General features: G+C 45.8%; 2 protein-coding genes across 2 annotated transcripts; one reads left to right on the top strand and one right to left on the bottom strand.

Moving 5' to 3' along the window:
• Positions 1-625: 625 nt before the first annotated feature.
• Positions 626-19326, top strand: baiap2l1b (BAR/IMD domain containing adaptor protein 2 like 1b). The gene is made up of 14 exons (XM_084037105.1): positions 626-910; positions 2271-2346; positions 2475-2561; positions 7772-7833; positions 8864-8935; positions 9546-9680; positions 12587-12739; positions 12907-13062; positions 13348-13462; positions 13664-13880; positions 15649-15711; positions 16382-16598; positions 18492-18538; positions 18621-19326. The coding sequence occupies exons 1-14, from the start codon at positions 860-862 to the stop codon at positions 18691-18693; spliced, it is 1524 nt and encodes a 507-aa protein (XP_083893231.1). The 5' UTR covers positions 626-859; the 3' UTR covers positions 18694-19326.
• Positions 19327-19444: 118 nt separating this feature from the next.
• bri3 (brain protein I3) lies at positions 19445-24251 on the bottom strand. The gene is made up of 3 exons (XM_084037110.1): positions 23358-24251; positions 22349-22457; positions 19445-20837 (listed from the first exon to the last, which is right to left on the bottom strand). The coding sequence occupies exons 1-3, from the start codon at positions 23500-23502 to the stop codon at positions 20705-20707; spliced, it is 387 nt and encodes a 128-aa protein (XP_083893236.1). The 5' UTR covers positions 23503-24251; the 3' UTR covers positions 19445-20704.
• Positions 24252-24295: the final 44 nt, after the last annotated feature.

Raw genomic sequence — 24295 nt, 5'->3', positions numbered from 1 at the left:
GTAACATTATAGTTGATGGTCTGAGGAGCGTGTCCATTGTATTATGGGTTAGTTGCCTGCAGGGAGCGCCCGTCTCCACTATTTCCTCCATTGTCCACCTTGTCTACCTGCCTACAGGAAGCGTCAAATGAAACAGACATATACAGGAATACTGGAACAAGGCCTTCAAAGTAAAAGAGTAGGAGACTAAATAACATTTTGTTAGTAAAAAAGGGGGCATACAATATTCTGTGGAATTGTGAGTTGAGTCCAGCTGACTACCACATATATACGAGGTTGTGTGAAAATAATTGGAGAGTCTAAATGCATTCAGCCAATGAGTTTTAAACCACAGTAAGAGTGGTGGTAGAATGTAAATTAATGTAGTGGTCTACGCTTGAATTGTAGTTTCTGTTCATATAATGATAATAATACATATTCTGTGAAAAGGCTGCTGTGATGTCTTTCACGTGAGAAGCAACAGAGAGGTTTAATTTGAAAGTAGCCAACCGGAAAAGCGTTTTATTGTCTCGCTCCGGTCGGCTTGACACCTGTGTACCTTTTCCCTCCCCGCCCCCCCGGGCCTCCCCTCTCCTGAACCAACCACCTCCAACAAGTTTGACAGCTCAGCGTTATTGTGCGCGCTCACGCGGAGCAGCAGCAGCAGCAGCAGGGGCCGCAGCAGCAGACAGCTGATCTCCTTCACCTTTTAACAGCTTTCTTTTATATGTGCGCGCGTCTCTGCGTCTTTGCTATGAGGAATCTCAAATCTCCGTAGCTTTTGCTCACTTTTCCCTGTCGGCGTCGGTGTGGTTTTTTATTTTTTTTTTATTATTTATTTATTTATTTCTCGGGCGCCGCGAGAGGATCTAAGTTAAAGATGTCGCGCAACGCGGAGGAGGTGAACAAGCTGACAGAAAGTACATACAAGGTGGGTGCTGCTGGGTGGGGAAACGACGACTTCGTGCGCATGTGTTCAACTTTCAGCTGCTTTTGAAACAGCCAAGCTAGTTAAATATGAAGCTATTCAATAATATATGTTATAATAACATAATAACAATACATATAATATAATAACAATATATTTTTTATCATATTTTTTTATATTCTGATGATACAAATAAGTGTCACTGCTGTAAACAAGTTATTTTTAACATTTAGGTAGGGCCTTGAGCTTTGGCTTCTTCACCTCTTCATCAGCAGAGGCTGCAGTTAATGAATAGGTTTGACTGCCTGACTGGTTTTTGAGGAAAAGTGCTCCACCCTAGGAGTGCCATTTACCCCCATTAAAAGTGATGCCTCTGTTGAGCAGCATCATTTGAAGTCCTCTTCAGTGTACCCTGGCGTCTGTGCCATCCGGTAATTACACTTGAGTTTATTTCCTGGAGACGAGAGGCTGCTTTGAAAGTGTCCTTCAAAAAAAAAGAAAGAAAAAGAAATGTGATCATGAACGGTCAGTCGCTTCATATGATTTTCTATGCTTTAATATGAGGTTGAATCTAATCACACAGAAGTGGAGCTCCCAGTGTGAGCTTTAACGTGTCATGCACTCTCCACAGGTGGCAAAGTGAAGGTGATAGGGGGGATATTAAGGGTGGACTTCATTGTTTTTGTCACGAGCATTTAGCCTGTCTTGAGTAGCTTTTATCTGCGGGGCCTCCTCGGGCCACCGCAGCTCCTCCGTGTGATGAAATGCAGGAAAAAAGACTCCAGGTTTAATAATTTAGCTGGCCGTGTGAGTTGTGCGGTAAGAGTATACGGCCGAGCTCCTTGGCTCCATCACCTCTGGGCCCCGCTGCAAGGATCAAGAGCAGCTTTTATGTTTACACAAGGGGCCCAGCCGTGTGGATTCTTATTGTTTATACACCCGTGGGATCCAAGGTGTCATTGTCATTGATTGCCACGTGTGACTAACCAAAGTTTAATCATTTCCTGGATTCTGGTCTTGGGTGTGAACCTTTAAGCTAACAGCTGATATGACACGGAGAGAGAATAGCTCAATAATTACCGAGATAAGCAGTCTTAGGTCACTCTATCAGGTATTGATCAGGGCTGGTTGTTCTCTGTTTGAAACTCAAATGGTGTCTTCATTCATATTTTACTCTTCCACATTCTTTTGGGGTCTTCAATTCATCATCTTATCTGCTTCCATTCATCATTTTCCACTTAACACCGTTTGTCTTCTATGACATCATGTGTCAGAAATATCAAGAAACACATGTTTTGCCTAAAGGTCATAGGTCACAACTCCTGGCTGTGACATCATGACTCTCCTTCTGTCTCCACCACAGACTGTGATGGACCAGTTCAACCCTGGACTGAGGAATCTGGTCAACTTGGGCAAGAACTATGAGAAATCAGTGGCTGGTGAGCATTTTTACATTCACAGTAACTTAAAGGCGTTTAAAGGTTGGCAGGTGGCTTTTTTTTGATGGTCTTCATCATGCATCGGGGGAGCCGATATAACATTAATGGTCGTTTTATCATTTTCCCAGCAATGATCCTGGCGGGAAAGTTGTATTTTGATGCAATGTCTAAGATTGGGGAGAATGCTGCAGTGTCTCCTGTCTCCAGAGAGTTAGGTAAGTCCCCATGTTGCCCTCTGGACCTCTGCTGCTACTGTTGGACACTGACCTGCAGACTGTGGGGATACTTCCTGCTTTTTCTCATTTTGCTGGTTTCCAGGGGTGCATTTATGCCGTATTTCTTTTTCAGTTTTTCCATTCTTCCCTTTCTATAAACGCCTATTACATTTTATTATATTGTTTTATAGCGGCGCCTCACAATCGATGGAAATAAAGGACTGACAAATAAACAGTAATAAACGCAAGATAAAGCAAGGTGACATATACGTCATTCATTGGTCCAACCGTCTCATAACACTCAAACCGTGCAAAGTATCAAATGCAACCTCAAAAATGAGCTCCGATCATTTTTACAGATGAGTTTTCATCAAATCACGGCACTATTTTTTGTTTGCTGCATTCACAGCAGCAGCTGATCTTCGATTCATGTCAGAAAGATGTCGGGGATTAGCTTAGAAATACACTGTGGCACAGGGTTTGTTTGTTTCTAACCAGCTCCCCAGGCTTCGGTTCCCATGAGCTCATTTGTAGTCCAAAGACGTTCCCCGAACTCATTCTCACTAGTGGCACTCTTTGATATAAACCACCGACTGTCTCTCAGCTCCCCTGCCGATTAGCCGCAAACGTGCTAATTAAATTCGGTGGCACAAAGGGGAAGCGCCACCTGGTGTTATTCTGGTCTCGGTGTCCTGGCACAAAATATGAAACATTCACCCCGTGTAGACGGCGAGGATAACAGTTTGTAATTTGCTCCTTAATGATTGGACCGCCGCGATGCACACTAATGGTGGCAAGTTTTTAATGGTGCACATCTCGGCCTCCATCTGTTCAGCGTGTTGGATGTAGTGTTTGCAGCGTATGAGGAGTGATTAATGCTGCAGGAGAAGCTTCACATCTACAGGTGTTTTAGGATCCAAAAGTAGTCATTTTGGATCCTCAGTTTGTCTGTGAGCTTCCCATCTGTAAGTTAGACCCTCACTTTCATTCCCACCGGAAAACAAACTGGTGTGTCATGACATCCAAGGCAACTTTTCACCAACAAGGGAATTCAAATTGCTTAAAGAAAGCATATCTGTATTTTAATATCTACGTGTATCCAAATCTTGGTGGTTCCTGCTGTAAGAGGGCTTTGTTTTACAGCGGTGTGCTTGTAAATGTGCTCCTCTTGTGGCTTGGATTAGGCTTCCTGGAAGCAGAAACAAAAATACAGCCAGCTTCCAGGGAAAACAAAGCCGGTACACCTGCATTGCAACCGATTAACTGTCAAAACCACCTAGAAACCAAAACTATCGCCAACCAGCCGCCATCCTTTCAACAGAGGAGTAAATATCATAACTACCACAAGCCTTCTATAAACACCCAGCCCCACGCTGCTCTTCTTCCCCCCCGTCTGCAGCTCTCCTCCAGGCTTTTAATGCTCCCTTAATTTGGGGAGTGGATTCAGGTGTGCGCGCCACACAGGAAGGGAGGGGGGAGGGGGAACACACACACACACACACACACAGGAAGGGAGGGGGGGACACACACACACACACACACACACACACACACACACAGGAAGGGACACAAACATTTAAGTTATATATCATCACACATACATTGGGGTGACCTGTGGACACACTGCAGCCAGTAATCCCCGTGAGAGTGAGACAGGCAGAGACAGAGAGACACTCTGGTCTCATGACACGAGGTGTTTCACAAAGAATGAAGAAGAAAAAAGAAAAGTCTCCCCATCTTGTGAGCTCGTGGACGTAGTGAAGCCCCCCCCCCCCCTCAGAAACCCGAGCTCCCGTGACGCGTCGCAAACCAGAAACCAGATACCCTTGAGAGGCATCGGAGCGCCGGTGCACCTCGTCCTCCTACCTTCTTCCTTTTAATTCCTTTAGTCTCCCTCCTCCTCCTCCTCCTCCTCCTCCTCCTCGTCTCCTCAGAGTTCAAATGTCAACAGCTCTTTCATTCTAGCACTCTTGTTTCCCTCTCTCGGAGTTAAGATGTGAAGCAGCAGGTTGTTTGTCACTCAAAGTGTTACTGATGCTGTAAATATTTCGGTGGCATTTTGTTATCCACAGGGAACTGAAACTCATCCAATCTTGTCCTTCTTTTTTTACGAAAGCAAAAGCTGTTGCAGACGCTTCACACACACACACACACACACACAGACACACACAGACAGACACCGTCCTTTGATGGCCCTGGCCCGCTGAAATGGCACCGGGCCCGCTTTACATAATCCAAGCATGTTTGCATGGTGCGTCAGGTGGCTCGCTCCCATGCCAGGATTATTTAGCCCACAGTCAAAAACAGTGGACGGCTTTGCATGCTTCCAACCAAAAAATGTTGTTTACAAGATCAGCTCGAAGTAGGGAGTTTTTTCTTTCTTTCTTTCTTTCTTTCTTTCTTTCTTTCTTTCTTTCTTTCTTTCTTTCTTTCTTTCTTTCTTTCTTTCTTTCTGTTGTTTTCCATTCCGTCCCATGGTTTCACTCTGATTTTCTTACTTTTACTGTATTTATTCTGCTTCGACACTTCTTAAATTGTTCTGCCCGTCATCAATAAATGACAAAGCGGAGTCAATAACACACCGATGAGCGTGACGCATCCATCTGTACATCAGAGAATAAAGAGAATACTGTCTCACTCGCTGTCCTTTATGATGACGCCTGGTTGAAGTGATTTGAAATCTCTAAGAGAACATGAAGGACGAGTGTATAGGAACCATTAAAGTGACAGTTTGGTCTCCAATCTTAAACCTCTTTTGTAGTTTTGCGTACCGTTTGGCAACCTTTTGTGTCGGAGCAACAGCTGTGTTCCTCCTGACCCCCTTCCAGTCTGGGCAAACAGGTGGAGGCAGCCCGTCTCTTATTGTCTGGGGTGGCGTTTTGTTAGCTAATGGCGGGTGGATCGCTCCCGGTCGCAATCTCACATCGTGACACACTTCTTGCCCTCACGCCTCGCTGGATAGAAGAACACCTGTTGCTCGGCAACGCTTCGCCTGCATGGCCCGTGACAACAATATACAAAGGAGTGCGATCTGCCGGGAAATAAAGGCCCCGTTGATTCCTGTCACATTACTGTTGCGTTGAATCAGTAACACAACACACATTTGCATTGATTTCGTTATTCAGACGTTTGGATGACTCACGACTTTTGTGTCCTACAAAAATAAAACCAGTCGGTCAGGTATTTGACTCTCCACCGCACCTGCTGACATCTTGAAGATTACATTGTTCTTATTGGAGATAAGGGGGGGAACGTTAAGGTCAGATGTGTCGGGTATTCAGCCCAGCGTCCTTCTGAGTAATGGGATTTCCTCCAGATTTCTGTTCTCGACACATATTTAACTATAATATATCAAACATCCAACTTGTATGTGACCAACTGGGTTTTATAGAGACCCTCTTTACCTGTATCGTCTCACCTGAACACACTTCCTCTCCCCTCCTCCTATCTTCCAACCTTCCCCCACCCCTCAGTCCCTTCACTTACAGGCCTGATCCTTGGCCTTTATCCACCGAGCTGTTTGAACTGTGCGGACTGAAAGAGGCCGAGGTGGGGCCGTGGGGGACGGAGACGGGCGGGGCGGTGTTTGCGTTCTGATGAATGTACAAGACATAGTGATGCATCACACTACTGAACGTCTGTCAGGGATTAGCGTCGTAAATTTGTACACGTCAGAACGCCGGCTGCTATTAAGGAAGTATATCTGTGTATTTTCACACTGATGGCTTGATTTATTGAATTTGGATAGAAATAATTCCTGCCGAGGCACAAGGACGGCTGATCCTTCTGTATTTATCTCTAGAAAACCTTCCTGTGAGGCCTTTTTCTTCACAATGGTTGCATTATTGCACCGCAGCATCCAGAAACATGGAAATACAGAATGACTAAAGTGTTGTTTATCCACCGAGCCGACACCTCCCCTCCGCGATGTGCCCAGGTCTTCTATTTATATTCAAATGAGCTGTTGCTCTGAAGCCGAACCCACAGTGGAAAATGTGTCTTTAACCAAATGACTCAAGGTTGCATCACTGTTGACACCCCTGTGTACAGCACGGCTCTGCTCGGCTACTGAAGAATGCCTTTTGTTGTCACATTTGCGCAATACATGGGAAATAAATGCATTTGGGGGGAAAAAAGCTCAGCGCCGGGGGGAAAAAAGTCCTCACATCCTGTATCAAGTTTCCATTCTGACAATCTGTATCCTGCTCTTAGATCTTGACGATACTTGATCCTGTGATAGACACACACACAAGAGACCCCACGTATATAATATACTCAGAAACAGCAACCCGGCTGTGTTCTGTTTCTATTAAAATGCTGTTTCACTCCAAATAAGTAGTATTGTTTGATTTACGTTTGCCTGCTTGTTTTAAAGGAAATAAATCAGAAGCAACACAGAAACTTTACATGGACAATGGCCTCTCATGTCTAAATGTACAACATACCCATGATGCATCAGTGGCCCTTTTCTTAAAGTTTTAAACTTGAATAAACATGTGCAGTGGAAGCTGAAGAAGTTCTGTTTTGCTTCTTGCTATAAATTGACCCTCCATCTGTGCTAAGAGAAGTTAGCAGAACACACACACACACACACACACACACACACACACACACACACACACACACACACACACACACACACACACACACACACACACACACACACACACACACACACAGAGGCATTATAAAATCTGTGTGCAGCACTGCCCAGTCCACAGACAATATGTTAGCAACAGACACGAGTCGGCCTGAAGGCCATCTGTCTCAGAGTCGAGTTACATTTTATTTTATTAATTTGTTTTCACGAGCAACACTTGGGTCACTGACGATGTGTGCGGCGCCGGGGGAGGTCGTTAAGAAATGTAATTACAATTTTCCACATAATGCTCCATAATCCTAATTTGATTGCCTTTGTGAGCGTGTTTCGTGGCTTCCTGCCACCCGAGCCCTTTTTCATTAGCCGAGCAGTCGGAGGGCCAGTTTTTCTGGTCCAGGCACATGTATTTATTTCCCATTCATGTCAGTGAAGTAAATCCTTTGGAACACAAGCGGTAGCCGTTGACATTTGATGTTCGACGCGCAATCATTTCTCTGCGACGCTTTCATTCATAATTGAGCACAGCGGGGGGTTCTTCTGATCACAATGCAATGCTGGTCTCACATGTGTGCACGCCTCTATTCTTTCTCCCTTGTTCTCTGTGTGACAGGTGTAGTGCTGATGGACATCTCCGAGGTCCACAGGAAGGTTCAACTCGAGCTGGAGGAAAATGTGAGTGCAGCTGTTTCCCGAAAAACAAACCTAACGTAACCTACTTAATCCCTAATTGCGCCGCCTCACCAAAATTGTCTGAAACCACTCCTTAGTGTATTTAGAGAACCGCAAGTGACGCTCCAGTTCACTAAGTGATACGCCTCTCCTCCTCCCACCTCTGGGAGATGGACGCTCCTCCCTCCCCGCCTACAGGAGCATCAGGAAACACAAAGAGGTTCAGGGAGGAAGGGGAACAACAGGTTTGGGTTGTTGGTCTCCGTCCCTGCTGAGAACAGGGGGGCAAGCCTCGACATGCCCCAGGAAAAGCAACGGCTGGAGCTGTTCATGCTAACAATAGGACACTAAGCATGAAATATTTTCAGCATCATACTACAATAATAAACCCCCTTACTTTAAAATCTCAACACTCTGATCACAAGCTTTGTGCTTGGGAACATAAGTAATGCCAGAGTTTGAAAATACCCTGTTAATGCTGAACTTTCTGGGGGGGGCGAGGCCTCCTCTGACACATCGTTGCTCACAGTATCGGAGAGTGGGTCGACTTGTTAATGGACTCCGGTTGGTGAGTCACGGCATCAGTTCAGGTCAGAGAATACGATGGGAAAGGAAACCTTTCACAGACTCCGATGAGGGTGTGTGTGTGTGTGTTCAGTAATGGAGTCTTCCAATTCATTGGTCCGCCCCACGTGGGCGCCGCCGCCGCCGCCGCTGCCGCACGGCGATGGGAGCACTTTGACACCCTCACAGTAATGGGAGAGAGAAAAAGGGAGAGAGAGCGAGAGAAGTCTGTGGGCATTTCCCACGCTTCGTTTTCTGACTCATTCACGAGCGCAACCTCGGACTGGGCTCTCGCCCCCGCACACGCGGCCGCTTCTCTCTTTGAGACTCGCCATATTTCCCCTGTTAGCAGCTGACAGCCAAGCTGACAAAGTGTAGCACTTCATCCTCCCGTCAGGTTGTTAATCACCGCTGTGTCTTCTTCTCTCCTCATCCTCCTCCTCCTCCTCCTCCTCCTCACCACCTGAAGTTTAAGAGGTTCCACAGGGAGATCGTAATCGAGCTGGAGAGAAAGACTGACATGGATGTCAAATACATGACAGTGAGTAGTTTGTGTAGTGTGTGTGTGTGTGTGTGTGTGTGTGTGTGTGTCCAACCCCTCATAGGAACAGACACTGCCTATAAAAGTATATTTAGTTACATACAGTACATACACATACACATACATACAATTATTGATAATTCAAGGCTCTACGTCACGGATATGAGGGTTTCATTCACAGTCAAAGCACTTGACCCATAATCTGATCCCAGGCAGCAATTCGGTGCCATAATCATCCGTCATTATGACCGCTGGCAGGGCAATTACCTCATGCCCCGATGGGAGTTATCGCCGCAGCACAACACGGAAGAAAAACAAGACCACAGTCAAAGTGGTTATTATGTTGTTGTTTCTTTTTTATTCAATTTGGAAACAGTGATGGTTAATTACAGGTTATTACAGGGGCAAATGTCTGTTTTCTTCTGTTGTTTATTATACTTAATTAAGTTTAGCTTTATTGCAGTTATCGGCCTCTAATGTTGAATTGGTGTTTTTTGCCAAATGGTAGCTGGAAAAATCCCTAAAAGTCCCTAATCTTTCCTCCACTGAATTGAAAATCCAGCCAGTTATTGAAAAAGTGCAAACTCACTGTTGTTTCCTTTTGCTCCAGGCCACGTATAAGAGGTACCAGGTGGAGCACAAGATGAAGCAGGACTCCCTGGAGAGGTCCCAGTCGGACCTGAAGAAGTTGAGGAGGAAGAGCCAGGGCAAGAACGCCAACAAGTACGAGAACAAGGAGAGCGAGGTGAGACGGAGGTGGAGGCGTGGAGGGACGTCGTGTGACAGTGGGGAGAATATGGCGAGTGTGCATTCATGCGGGAGAGACGATGTGTTTGTTGTTGGCTTCTTTTATCCGCTCCACGAATACGACCCTCATGCCATCCTCCACCCGCATGCTCACACACACACACACACACACACACACACACACACACACAGATAAGGAGGAATGTCTATAATCTAAATGAGTATTTGTATAGGTAGATACAAGCTTCATGGAGCTGGACGTGTCGTAAATAAAAGTGGACGTTCCCCTTTATGGCACCACTTTGTTTAAATGCCAAACACAGAGGAGGATGTGTTAAATAGTATCGTGTAGAATGATGTTTGAAATTTAGCCGTCTATGTTCGTAATGTGTGTTAAACTCATTCCCGTCCCTCTCCCTGCGTTTCCATTCCCAGAGGCTTTGAAACGGAAACGCTTCTGTCTAATTATTCTATTTGTAAAACGTATCATCCGTGACCCGTTCAGAAAAAACAAGTCGCAGGTGTTTTTTTCCCCGAGACAATTCATGTTTGAGGAATGTCGAGTCATTACAGCCAGTTAAAGTCATTACGTGGCGCCGCCACACCCCGACAGCGCCGCTGTGCAATGAAAACGGCGTTCAATGTCAAGGCTGCGACCCCACGGCGGCCTCGGAGCTTACATAACCTCCCTACCGCGCGTGTGTGTGTGTGTGTGTGTGTGTGTGTGTTTCAGGGTGTCGTGTGTTCTGTCAACATTGTCCACCGAGCCGTAGCCTGGCAGAGGTAAAGTGAGAGAGAGGAAGAGAGAAACAACACAAGGAATCCTAATCGCCAATACAGCTTTATTACAGCGCTAACCTTTTTGATTTATCATCACCCAGAAATAAAAGACCTCATAATAACAAAAATAGGAGGGAAAAAAAGGTCTCTTTCTCCAGTTCTATCAACTGGAATTGTCGAGCTGTCACTTTCACAGATATTTCAACTTAATAACGTCACCTTAGGCTCTGGAATCGGTGAATTTTGAATATTTTACCGGATCCATGACATCAGTCGATAATGAAAAATAATTGTGAGCTCTTCCCCCCCCATAGCTGCTGTGTTCACTGATCTGATTCAAGGCCAGCAGACATAGAGATGGGCAGTCAGATAGACAGACAGGCAGGCCGACAGACAGGGAGTCAGGGCCTTGAGGCGAGGAGTTTACAGCAGCGTGATTCACCAGACAGCAAAGATGCTTCAAAGCCATGATGATGATGATGGGATTTCTTTTTTTTTGTTTCTGTCAAAACTGTCAAACATCTGATTAAAGGTGTCCTCAAAACAAAGTGAGCACCATCTGTATGTAAGATAAACAAAAGGTCACGATGTGTCGGCTCATACTTGTCAAAGAGGGAAAGTGTGATTTGTTTTCTGTCTTATCTCTCCGCCCTTCGCTCTCTCTTACCTATGTAAGCCACAGGTTGTCCATAGCAACAAGCTATGCTATTGTGTCGCCAGATGTAAAGTGATTTAGAGGGTGTGTGTGTGTGTGTGTGTGGAAATAGCATTTCACACCCCCTTCCTTTATCCCTCTTCCTTTAGAATCGATGCCGCCCACCTCTACAGCTCTGGAAAGGTGCTGTCGTTTTTCTTTCTCCGTCTCTCCTTTCATTCGATTTCATTCAAATTATCTTTATTGGTATGAAATGTGGCCGTATTTCTTGCCAAAATGAAAAAAAGAATAGATCCAGACAATTAAGACAATCACATCTGGTAGATCATTTATAGGGCAGTAATTAAATTATGATTACGCTGTAAAACATCCCCATAATGTAAATTAATGTAAGTGATGAATACATATTTCACTGTGATGATCATCACAATCTAATATCAGATATTTTTTTTTTGCCATAAATAAGAAGCTGCTGCTGGTTTATTCCTGCATCTTAGATGTTGAAGAATGCGGCAAAGAGACTTTGCGACACTTTTTAAAGATGCTGTGTCATCGCGTTGCAGTAGGTGAGATTATGGGATGTGGAGAAAACCAAAACAAGACAAAAGGCAGCAGAAAGAGGAACAAAGGGAGAGCAAGAAGAAGAGCTCCATTTCTGCTGTTGTTTGTTTAGGTGCGATGAGATGTAATCGTCGGCTCTAAACGGACGGGTTCAGGTCGGGTCGGGCAAACAGACGACACTGTTTGGACAAGGATGATATCGACTCTGCTCAGAGCTACTGAGCTTCAAACACGGGTGTGTTTTTATACATCCTCTCTCTAGAAAGAATTCAGCAGTGTAATTAGAATTGATTGATACAATTAAATAATTAATTAGGAATTTTAATGGGCTTTATTTTCACACACATTCATTTGGCAACCAAATGTCCACGTTTCTTACGTTTTTTACCCCACACTCACCCCACCACGGCTTCCTGTTAAGTAAAATGATGCGCGGCGTCATGAGAGCGGACGGTTGTGAGAGCTGAATAGAGAGGGCGTGTGCCATTGTGTCAGCGACCGTTGCGGGCGTGCCGGTTCCCGTCGGTCGGGTGACGATATGGATCTCACGTGACGCTGTTAAAAACATGTCCTCTCTCTCTGTTTTGCTAAACAGCATATTCACTTTCACACACACGCACAGGGACACACACTTGGAGATTTCGGCCTTCTGACCTTTTGAGAATCTCGGCCTGTCAGTGTAGATAAGACGTCCCCTTTTTGTCCTGTTGCTCCGTCCTTTCACTAAAACTCTGAAAAAGCAACCTAATCTGTCAATACTGCGGTCTAATAAAACCTTCCCCCCTGCATCAGCCAGATTAGGACGGTCGGGCTCCTCTCTGGTCGGGAAGATTAGACGCGATGACAAAACCCAATGGACTGATTGTCGTTTTTTATAATGTTGTATTATATGTGCGTTTGTTTGTCAGTGCCTGGAAACGTTGTCAAGCCGTCAGATGGACATGCAGTTGTTCATTGCAGACGGCTGTAAGGAGGCCCTGCTGGAGGAGAAGAGACGCTTCTGTTTCCTGGTGGACAAACACTGCATGTTCTCCTACCAGTTCGCTTCCTTCCACGAGAAGGTAACGCTCCTGGAAAACCATCTTAATGTGGGGTTTTTTTAACTACTTTAAAGTCACATTAAACCCATCCCAGCACTCTCATGTTGCCATGGTGATGAAAACGTGTTTCTTTACCCACGTTACTCATCGGCTATCCTCCTGTCGTATCTGCTCTCGTGTCCGTTCAGGCCAGAGACATGCTGGCGGCCAAGCTGAGCAGCTGGCAGGACCAGTGCAACGACGCCTCCGACATGCCCGACAGCGTCCTGACCATGATCGAGGGGCTGCGCGTGCCCATCGCCATCACGCCGCTGCCCTCTCCCTCCCCGTCACGCCACAGCCTGGTATGTTCATATTCATAATTACACCCTCACAGAAGTGGGCGGGGCCATTTCAGAGCGAGCTGCTGTCGGGGTTTGCATTATAATGAAGATATGATGAGAATAACATGCATGTTATGTCAAGTGAAATATACTATTTTTTTATATAGCTTGTGAGGTCACCGCATTGTTTCCTTGCATTTTGGTGTAATTTAGTCATAAAATGTGGCCTGAAATAGTAAAAAATATTGAGTGTATTTGTTGAATTAGTTGTTTGAAGGTCAGTGAACCCTGTCTTCTTCTCCACAGAGCATGTCGGCTCCCCCAACCCCTCCTCTGAAGCCCCAGACCAGTCCTCTGGCGAACATGTTCACCCAGGAGACCAACACCACCAGTGTAACCAGCACCGCCAACAACAACATAGGTATTATGGCATGAGTGTTGAAACCCTGTCGGCCCCCTCATATATCTCAACAAGCATTAGATGGGTTCTCATGGAATTTAGTCCAGATATTCAAATACATTCTAATGTCTTCCTCCTGCCACCATGGGGTCGATATTTTTGTTGGCTTACTTTTGTAATATTGTTAGGAGTCTTGATGTTTCCTCTCCTCCTCCCTCCCAGACCGCGGGAGCAGCGAGGAGAACAGTCTCGCCCGGTCCGTGTCCGTCGCCACCGGCCTCAACAACATAGTGAAGCGGCCGCGCGTGCGCACCATCTTCCCCCACACGGCAGGCACCAACGCCACGCTGCTGAGCTTCGACGAGGGCGACGTCATCGCCCTGCTGATCCCGGACGAGCGGGACGGCTGGATGTACGGCGAGCTGGAGAAGAACGCCAAGTGAGTCCAATCACACCACGTTGCATGTGACCCAGATTACGGCACATAATCACCTTCACCTCGTCGCGGGATCTTTATCGTGAGTTTATGTTCCCCCTGTGATTGACACAGGCCCGAGCTGGAACACTGATAAGGAAGTGAAGTGCGGCCCAGAGCGTGGGATGTAGGATAGCGGCCCGGAGGTTCAGAGTACAGGCCCGGCTCCAGCCAACCGGCTCGCTCGTGTCTTTTCTGAGATCTGAGATCTGAGATATTAGAAGTGTGTTTTTATTTTGCATTTTCATCGTCAGGTTTTGATCTTTTCTCGCCATCGAGGGAAATTACCTTGGCAACGACAAAAAAAACGACTAAATATTTTGGTCCTGCTGCTTTTCGGTGCTTCAAGCGGGGCGAGCTGGAACGCCTGAAGGCGTAAAAAGAAAAAAAAACACACATATATCCGGGAGTTTACACATCACAGCGTCTGACGGGCTTGATGTCCTGTAGGAGGTTTGGCTTTGATGCATTTGGGTTTCTCCCTTTTGTCTTATCAGCTTTGAAAGCCGATCCCTGCCTGGCTGACCCACACACACTGTTGTTGGATAATAAATAATACACCAAAGCAACTTGATAAATAACAATATCTGACATGTGACCAAGCTTATTATGATCACGGTCACTTTTAAGGACACAGATTTGATCCCGGTAATTCTCCCTACAGGCTTGTTAGACTCCCAACAGTTCGGGGAAGCTGGCTCCCGGTGTGACTTGTCCTTGCTTCAGTGAACTTCCCTAAATAAATAAAAGCTGTTCTTAATATGAGAGACATTGAGGTGAGCTGCAGTTTCCAGTCTTTTTAATCTCAGGTGAACAAAAGGAAACGCCCATTCTCCAGGCCCGATGTGCAAATATTAACATTTATCCGTTTAGAGGGCGAGGCCGGCAGAACTCGTACTGATTACGAACAATCTTGTATCTGAGCAGCACAATGACACACAGTCCTTGGTCTGGAGGGGGGGTCAGGGTGTGACTCACTGTTCCAGACCTTTTCGTTCTCTCTCGTGTTTAAAAAATCAGATCTGGGGGAGAAATCATTTGAGCACCTTAAATCAATTAAATGATGTATCACAATATGCTTTTTAACTCCATAGTGAAGTTTTTTTGGGGGCGTGGCTTCTTGATTTGTCTCACCAAGGCCACCAGAAACCTCGCAGGTCTCTGGAGTCCCACCGAGACCTCGACTCGTTTATTAAAAGCAGCGCGGAGATTCATTCAAGCTCATTGTGCTTCAGCTCGGCGGCTACGAGATAAGACCTTCACCAGCTGAGACCTCGTTTAATTCATAACATTGATTTCCTCAGCTTCTTATAAAAGAATATAAACCGCCCACAAAGCAACGGGGGGAGATTTGCTGTTCGAAAAAGATGAATTCCATTCAAAATAAAGGCATTTTAAAAACGGTACCCTTTGACCATCTCTCCTGCTTTTGCTGCCATGGTTACCATAAGCATACATCCACCCGGAGAGAAGTTTAACGGCTCTAGTGTCCCAACATTAGTGAATGTGAGGGCAAAAGAGGCAAAAGCAGAGATGGAGGAAGTCATTTATGGTCGGAGCAGCGGAGCTCGTTTTCACAATCATTTAGAGAGGCTTTCAGATTCCTGTAAAACGAGATGATAGGCAGACTGGCAGCAGGACAGACCGCAGATGTAATCATCCCTAACCTGGCTCTTTCTCTCTCTCTCTCTCTGTCTCTCTCTCTCTCTCCCTCTCTTTGTCTGTCTCTCAGGAGGGGCTGGTTCCCTTCGTCTTACTGCCGTGCACTCTCCGAGCCTCTCGTGAATAACAACAGGTAAGGAGACCCCACCGGTCCCAGTGAGAAAACACACACACACACACACACACACACACACACACACAGCAGCAGGTGTCCCGTTGCAGCCAGCTGTATTGTTGGCAGCGTTTCCTCTAGTTACTCAGAGTGCTAACCTTTCTACTCGGGGCTCTCCTCATTCCTCAACCTTTGATTCCCGTCGAGCATATTCGGTTTTCAACTTCCTCAATATTGTTCAAATGCTTCCGACCCTGTGTGCGGTGTGGTAGTTTTGTTCATGCGAAAATATTGTATAACCATCAAATCTGTGTCATTAACATGAATCTGGCGTTTCACACGAGCGCAGCAGAAATCTCAGGAAACAGGATGTTTTGTGCTGAGGAGTGGATTTTGCTGAGAGGAGAGAGAGAGAGAAGGTTCAGCGATTCGACTACAGCCTTTTCTTCAAAGAGACTAATCCCTGTTGGATTAATTTATTAGATCTTAACGTGCCGCACCTCCCACCGAGAGGCTGCCAGCCAGCTGCTACAGAAAGTTTAAAACTCTAACCAGCGCTAGGGGACACAACAACACACACACACATCCTGGTTCTTCTCCGTGTTGATATACACGCCTGTAGATCAAACTTTCAGATGAAGCATCCTGTCAGTAACTCAAGATTGGTTTGATCCTTGTTTCTCCCCTCCAGCGTGTCCGCCGCCCCGCACCGCAGCAGAAGCGTCGTCAACCTCCATCATCAGGACACGGAGACGGACGAGGCGACCATGGTGCTCCCCCCGGCCGACTACTGTGACCTCCCGCGGCGCCACGGCAACGTCACCACGAACAGCAACCACCACCACCACCACCACCACCACTCGCCCACGCCCTCCGCCGCCTCCTCCTCCTCCTCGTCGGACCACACGGTCAGTCATTCGGCCATTCGTGTGGAAAATGTTGAGTTAAAGAATAAAAGCAGCCCGGAGGACTTTGACCTGGCGTCTCCCTCCAGACCGGCCCGCCGCCACCTGACACCTACTGTACCCTCAGCTCCGCAGCCTTATCGTGTGGGGTGTCAGATGAGCTTTTTATATCTGCCTCGGAAACCTGACCACACTGTGATACACTCTCAGTGTCGGCTGACAAAAAAATCTATTATTGGGACTAATACTGAGTTTGTTGTCACTACTATCTTATAGTGGTTGTTCTGGGTAGTTTCATTCTGATTTAAGCTCATTTCCTTATGATATCAATACAATTATCGAGAACACACAGAAGTGGAATTACCATAATAACCAGCTACCAAAAAGACACTGAGTGCCGAATCAAAGTAGCATCCAAAGGTTCCTCCAAAACAAAGCCGTCCCAAGATGCCCGGCACAAAGAGGAAACCACGCTCGCCGCACCCTCCCTCCGTTTCCCGGCAAAATTAGCTTCCCTTTCAGGGAAGTTTATCCTCCATTCATTCCGAGTGACTCACAAAGAAGAACTCAGAATAGACTTGTATGGTGAAAGGTTAGGAAATAGTTGTGAGCTTGTTCCTGCAACATTCATGATAGTCAGTATGAATGTGCTGCATCACATTTCGTGTGATAAATTGAATAAATATTTACAAGCATGTGTTTCCTCTGGAGGTCAGATTCATTTTCCCATAATGCTCTAAATAGAAGCCTAAATCAGATCATCCCCTAGTGCTATTTACACATTTGTTTCACTTTACGTCAAATGTGTTTTGGAAAAAGGCTTTTTTTTTTCTTCTTCTCCAATGTTGTGGGGGTTGGTCCAGAGAAGGAAGGGAGGGGGGCAAAAAAATGCACCATCACTGGTTCTGTGCTTTTGGTTGAGGAAAAGATAAGGCGTCACAGGAATGAATATATTAGAGGATGGAGGCGAAGCGGAGAGAGAGTGATGTGAGAGATTGAGCTCTACGGGGAAAGTTAAAGGGGCAGAGACGGTTATGACACTCCTTTTTATTGTTGATGCTCAAAGAGCAGAACAGGCTGAGGCAAAGAACAGAGAGATGCTGAACGTTAGTTGGAGGTTAGATTTGACGTGTGAATGAAGGAGAATGTACGGATCCAAACATCTGTGGGAGGACAGATGTGACAGTAACAGGTTACTGTGAGAGAGACTGAACAGAGAAAGCAGCCACTCTATCCACTTCTGACCCCTTGTGGAAACACTGCAGTACTGCAGGTTGAGTTGCTGGAGAGCAACAATTTATCTTCAGCACAACAGTTAAAAAAAACTGCAAACTGTTTATGCTGTGTCTGAAATCATTCCCCAGTTCATTCATTCACTACTCCCCCATATAATAGACATTATTATAAATCGAGGACATTTATGATTCTTTTTGTAGCTGCATTCACGTACATTTTCCCCCTGAAATTGTGGGAATTTACTGACATAACCTCAAATAAAATTGCTCACTGAAATATACTGCACTATATAGTGAATAGGGAGTGGGGAAGTTCACATTCTCTCTTTGCTCCTTTCATTTGGTGCCATAAATGAGGATGAGCTTTTAGAGTGTCATTGTGTCTACATAATGCTTAAAAATGTAACAGAAATCCTCGCCTTCGGCAGTGAACCCGGTCACGCACGTCATTCCTGAGCTCGGGTTCAGTGGAACTTGTCATAAGACAACTTTATGCGCTTGATTGAGGCGCAGACTTGAATTTCCAGAAGGTCCAGATTCCACACGTTGTCTCGTGTCATCTTTCTCACGGTTTCCGTCCGTCCGTCCGTCCAGCGTGTGTTCATACAAATGTGTTACAGTGACTCCTTAATCCCTAATATTGAATCTTTGTTCTCCACAGGCAGCGCAGCCCAACGGCACCTCGAGACCTGGGCCTGCTTACCTCGCGTAAGTCACGTCACATGACCTTTATTTCGTTTATTTCTCACTCAGACGTGCACTCATCACTCTGCTGTGTTTCTGTCAACAGGGGAGGGAACCCATTCGCCACAGTCCGGCTACGTCCGACCGTCACCAACGACCGCTCCGCGCCCGTCATCTGATGGACCCCACGTTCCCCTGCGCATCCCTCCGCTCCCCGCAGCATCTCGTCGACCTTCCCACGTCATCCGCCCGGGAGTTGCAGCCGCCGCTCCGTCTGGATGCAACCAGACACAAGTCGGCTGAGAGCAACAAAAAAAAAATGCCATTTAAATCTGGGATTCCCTCACAAACGCTCACATGGAAGTACTTTGGGATCATTTTATTTTACAGATGCTCATATATTTAAGATATATATATATTTACTATGTCTTTTCCGTCCCTCTGTTTGTGGTGGTGATGTGTAAAGAGGACCACATTCTTACCTGCACTTGAGAGATGGATGAATTTAAAAAATGGTCAAAGAAAATACTGCTATGTATTTATGTTGCCACGGGACGGTAGAATGTACTCTGCATTTCACCCTCAGGTTGCATCTTGTTGCCGTGAGGAAAAAAAAAAAGCTCAAAAGAGATGCATCCAAAATCCTGGAGTCCCTTCTTGTATATACATTTGTACAACAGATGCTATAAATATTGTCCTTTGCCATCTAGACAGGACTTTTGCCTTGACGACACATACACGACTGTAAAATCATTTCTGCGTACGCCCGTTTCTCTTTGCCGTTTGACAAAAATAAAGATTTATTTCTTCAATTTGCCGCACAAAGTGTCAGTGCTGTTGGACTTCTGTTCACATGAAAGGAATATTTCAGTGTATTTAATGTGCGTTCGTTTGAAAAAGGGGGAGGAAAATCAAGCAAGTAGTCAAAAGTGAAGTAGCATTCATTTTTAATTACAGTAACTGATATATAAAAAGTAAGAACCTCAATCATAAGAGCGTGCGTAGTGTGTTTTTTATAGCAAGATTTTTTTTTTTTTTTTTCTTAAAATCACTCCCACCCAGTTCGGTCTCTTCTTCTTCTGCCATGGACAGTTATATAACACCTTGCTGCAATGGAAGACATCGACACAGAGACACTGCAGATACAGGGACATAGACATTCTCCATTGATTGTCTGCTTGGGAGGAATGGGGCAGGGCGACATGTCACAGAGTACTAAGATAAAAATCCAGAGATTATACACATTATTGAGAGCTTTCCAACAGTTTTTTTTCTCTCTAACTCTCAGCATGCTTCCTTTGAAGTGAAACTCCGCACGTTAAAGGAGGAGTCGGACGTCCTCGAGTCCTCGGAGAAGGTAGAAGTCCAAAGTAAAACAGTGACTTGAGGTTGTAAATTGGAGGGCGTTTTCAGATTGTATGTACCTGAGGTCTGCGTTGGCCCTAGAAAAAGCACAACCCAGCAGAAATATCATCAAACAAACTGTCAGTGCAAATATGGCCCCCAAGAAATAATAACAACAAAAACAATACAAAACGGTGCGTTTCTGTCTGAGACGAGTCGTTTCAGCCGGGACAGTTCACCTTTTTTTTTTCTTTTTAGATGTTGTGTTATTTCCCGTGACACACTGAGCCAAAAAGAAAGGTTTACATTTCAGGACAAAAAAATAAAAAGCTAATATATCAGTGAACTATGGATGCTGTGTTGAGTACAATGTTATGAAGCATAAAATATGAATGCAGTGTCCCAGCAAAGACAACAAAAGCAGAAAGAAAAATCTCAAACAACACGTGTCTCGGTTCATTCTGACTAGAAAAAAACATGAAGGAATCTGCTCAGATCCTCGGATAGCTGAGCTAAATCTACAGTAGAAATCATGACGGGTGGAAACTCCGACGATCACTCAGCGTGTGGTGAAGGCACTGACCACAGCTGGACGCTCACACACGCTAGAATATATCCTCAACTGGCCCATGAGGACTGATTCCTACACGTGCCTCGGATAAAACATCGTCCTTCGTGGTGATATCGTCTCGATCGTTTGACAAAAATGGCAACAGCAATGTGCAATATTAAGAAAAGATATCAAAATAAAAGACTCAAAAATGCTGGATTATCTCTGCGTGCGTGTGTGTAGGTGTGCGTGTGTGGGAACAGAAGCAGGTGTGTGAGCCGTGTAGTTTGGTCCCTCTAGCCGAAGGTGGCGCCACAGTTGGGACACCTTCTCTGACGCAGCGCGAAGCAGAAGAGGAGACCCAGGGGGAAGAAGAAGATGGCACACAGGATCCCCAGGCAGGTGAAGTCATCCTCCAGGACGCCGACTCTGCAACACACACACACACACACACACGCACACATACACAGGAAGCATGAGTAAGAAACAGACCAGACAGAAATACTATAGCAGTGATTTTGCAGATTACATGTCCGTCCAAAATATCATCACTTCAACATTTATTTGAAATGTTCAAAATTAGAATATGAACCTTGAGGTATGGCAAAAAAAAAGTGTTTTTTTAGGTCAGAGTGACCTTTGAACAGCGAAATCCGAATCAGCTGATCCTTGAGTGTTTCCGGATGTTGGTGCCAACTTTGATATATTTCTCTCCATGTAGTTCTGAGATAAGGCATTCACAATTACACCATCAAAAATGTCATAGTATAGTATGCCATAAAAATATAAAAAGTCATAAAAAAAATAGTATGCCATTAAAATGTAATCCCTTCTCCTTCTTAGAACTGAATACGGTGTAAAGGCTGCTGAGCATTTAGCTCATGCTTCTTCTTAGTTTCACTGCAAAACCTTCAAAGTATCTCAAGAAAAAGTAAGTAAGAAACGTGTTTTTGCCTCGTGACATTAATAAAAAAAAAACAATAACTAATGACTGTCAGCACATGAAGCGGCCTTCTGGAAGGTCTCAGAGCAGCTTTAACACGGAGTCACGGTAAACAAAGTGCTAACCGCGGTCTCATGACTCCACCACACCGACCAGCATGGCCACTAAATCTGCTGGAGGCCTCCGAGAAGGAATTAACGAACGCAATGCATCAAGCTGCACCCCCGTGAGATGGGAAATGAAAAAGCTGCTTTGTAAAGCCCTTAATGCTAATGCGGTGAAAAAAGTGTCACATATGGATTTCTGCCTTTGGGGTGCGAGGACACAGTAGAAATAATCTTGATAAATAAGCCTGAAATACACCGATAATATCAGATCCGGCTGCAGCGATGGCCTGGGTTTAACCTTATTAAAATGATGGAGCTCCTAAAACAAGGCATGGTTTTAAAGGTCTACCACTCCACTGATCATGAAGCAGAGGCTGACAAGCAGATAATAACCATGTGAACTTTCAGCTCAAGTAATTCAGTGTTGTTCCTTCCCCTTGTGACAGGAAACAATCCAGCTTCCTTAAGTCCCCGAGATAGATAGATTTATACGGCATAATTAATTATTCAAATGCAAATGTGCGAGCAATCATCTGACTGACAGGATGTTGACTCAGAAACAGTGAAGCCAAAGTAAAACCGTCGCTCAAAACTGAAAGTCATGTCCGCACCATCAGGTCACACCGTACGCCTGACAACGAAACACGTGCAGGAGGGGGAGGGGGGGGGCAGAAAATGCCATAGACGGCATTTATTTATACCGTCTCTGCAAGAAAGTATAAATAAAGTTGCACGAGACAGAAACCGGCTTAGTCGCGGTGAACATGGGATGCTTGTCTTTAACCGTGTGCTAACCTACTGATTATGCACTCCTTTATGCATGTGTGTGTGTGTGTGTGTGTGTGTGTGTGTGTGTGTGTGTGTGTGTGTGTGTGTGTGTGTTTTCTCACCTGCAGGCAGGGCAGCCTCCCACCACCACTACAGAAGGCTGTATGATGGTGTAAGTCCCAGGGTAGGGCTGCTGGGCAATGGCAGGACCCATTTGTTCAGATGGGTATCCTGCGGTTGACAGAAGGAGAAGGAATACATGTTAAAAATTTAACAAACTACCATATATTAATGTGTTTGCGGCCGCGTTGCCAGCTTGTTTGCAGGAGAGTTCATTTCACTGACTTTCAGGAAATATTGATTTTTTTTTTTTGTCCACCTGCTGTGACATTTGTGCCAGTAAACTTTGACACCACTTGTTTACAACACTGTTGATCAGCTGCACTTGAACCTATAATCCATTCCGGTTGCAACTGACCACTTGAGCAAGAACTTGTGGTTCAGCAAACAGGAAATTGCAAACATTTACATGACATGAGACTTTATTTTAGGACAGAACTTCCTTGTCATTGCAGCTCTTATCACAATAGGTCGAATGATGAGAGCCTCCTTCATATAGACAGTAACTATTGTGCTCTATAATGTGCTGCAAAGCTTCCTGCACTGTGCCATAAATCAAAAAAATAAATAATAATTTCACATTCTGTTGCTTCCCATTAACACATTCACCACTGTATGTTCTGACACCATAAACCATCCGACTATAAAGCATTCATGGTCTGCTGAACTAGCCTTAAAAGGACGCATATTGTCTGATTTATGCAAACAACAATCCGTATAAACACCACGCATCGCTACTGGCGTACTGCGCATGCGTAGCATCGGATCACACGGGTAACGAAACTTATTTGTCTTTGACGGTATTTTGTGAGACTCGGTGGTTCAGAATGAGCCCCCCACCTTTGAGACATTAAGGACTCTGCCGGACTACGAGTCACAACAAAGAGACCTTTAAGCGCCCCCCTAAAACGAAGGCGGAAGTGGGCAGCAGTGAAGCCTCTCTTCCTGTCTGAGCGCTTCTGCTGGTAAATGAGGACCACGTACGTGTGCAACGTGAACGGGGCTACTCGCCTGGGACGTCGGGGTACTGGTAGGGCGGCGGGGCCGTCGGGGGGATGGCCCCGTAGCCGTGCTGCTGCGGGCCGTACTCATAAGCCCCCGGGACGGCGTTGTAGGCGGGAGGTCCGTCCCGAAGGAGAGGCTTGGTGTCCGACATCTCCCCTCAACTTGTTCTGCCCTTAACTGGACTTCAGCGACGCACGCAAACAAACCGAACTCCGCTTAGGTTGCCCGACCCTGGTTGACGCGCAGTGGCGACGAAAACAAAGAAGAAGACACGCTGCGCAAAAATGAAACTTCGTTGCTCTCCATGCGCCAACTTTCCGTCTCCCCCCCCTCTCCACACTCCCGGTGGCGCAACAAGCCCAAACAAAACAACAAAAAACGTTCCGGTTCGACGGCGGGAACGGTCCGAGGCTCTCTGGTGATGGTTAACTGAACTCCATTTCCCTCCTCGCCGCTGGTCCTTTGGCACCGACACGACGGTGATCTGTCATCGCAGCGCCGTCCAACTAGGCTGGAACTCGGGCAGGCTTTTCCTTTCTGTCTGGGTTTGTCACAAGAGAAGAATCATGTGATGATGTAGCGCCTCTGCGCACCCAAAAGGCTTCTTAAAGCGACAGTGGAAATAAAATGTTAAAACGGGCTCGGTGGTGCATGCGGTGCACTGCAGAGCCTTGGTTGTAATGGTGGGCCTGCACGACTTCGTCGGGTCCCCCCCATGTGTGGGGGGACACACTGGTTCACACTTACATAATAGCTGCCCCCATTGTGAGGGTTACCCTCGATGTTGCGTAATACTGGTTTCACATCCTCATCGTTTTTGGGGGGATAAGAGTGAGTGAATCCAACGATGACAGCATTATGTAAATTAGCTGATGGTTGATTGCTACCTCTGTCCGAGGTGCTGAACCGGGGGACCCCTAAGCTGCCCGGAAGTCCTGCATTTA

The sequence above is a fragment of the Eutrigla gurnardus genome (assembly GCF_963514095.1).
Source record: "Eutrigla gurnardus genome assembly, chromosome: 20".
Lineage (NCBI taxonomy): Eukaryota > Metazoa > Chordata > Actinopteri > Perciformes > Triglidae > Eutrigla > Eutrigla gurnardus.
This window is presented reverse-complemented; position numbering and strand designations above follow the sequence as displayed.

What these genes read in the sequence shown, in the direction of transcription:
- baiap2l1b (XM_084037105.1), top strand. Translation starts at nt 860, where the DNA reads ATGTCGCGCAACGCGGAGGAGGTGAACAAGCTGACAGAAAGTACATAC. An exon ending in GAGCTGGAGAAGAACGCCAA is followed by an intron (nt 13,881 to 15,648) that starts GTGAGTCCAATC and finishes TCTGTCTCTCAG; the next exon opens with GAGGGGCTGGTTCCCTTCGT. An exon ending in CCTCCTCGTCGGACCACACG is followed by an intron (nt 16,599 to 18,491) that starts GTCAGTCATTCG and finishes TGTTCTCCACAG; the next exon opens with GCAGCGCAGCCCAACGGCAC.
- bri3 (XM_084037110.1), bottom strand. Translation starts at nt 23,502, where the DNA reads ATGTCGGACACCAAGCCTCTCCTTCGGGACGGACCTCCCGCCTACAAC. An exon ending in CCAGTACCCCGACGTCCCAG is followed by an intron (nt 22,458 to 23,357) that starts GCGAGTAGCCCC and finishes TGTCAACCGCAG; the next exon opens with GATACCCATCTGAACAAATG. An exon ending in GGAGGCTGCCCTGCCTGCAG is followed by an intron (nt 20,838 to 22,348) that starts GTGAGAAAACAC and finishes TGTGTGTTGCAG; the next exon opens with AGTCGGCGTCCTGGAGGATG.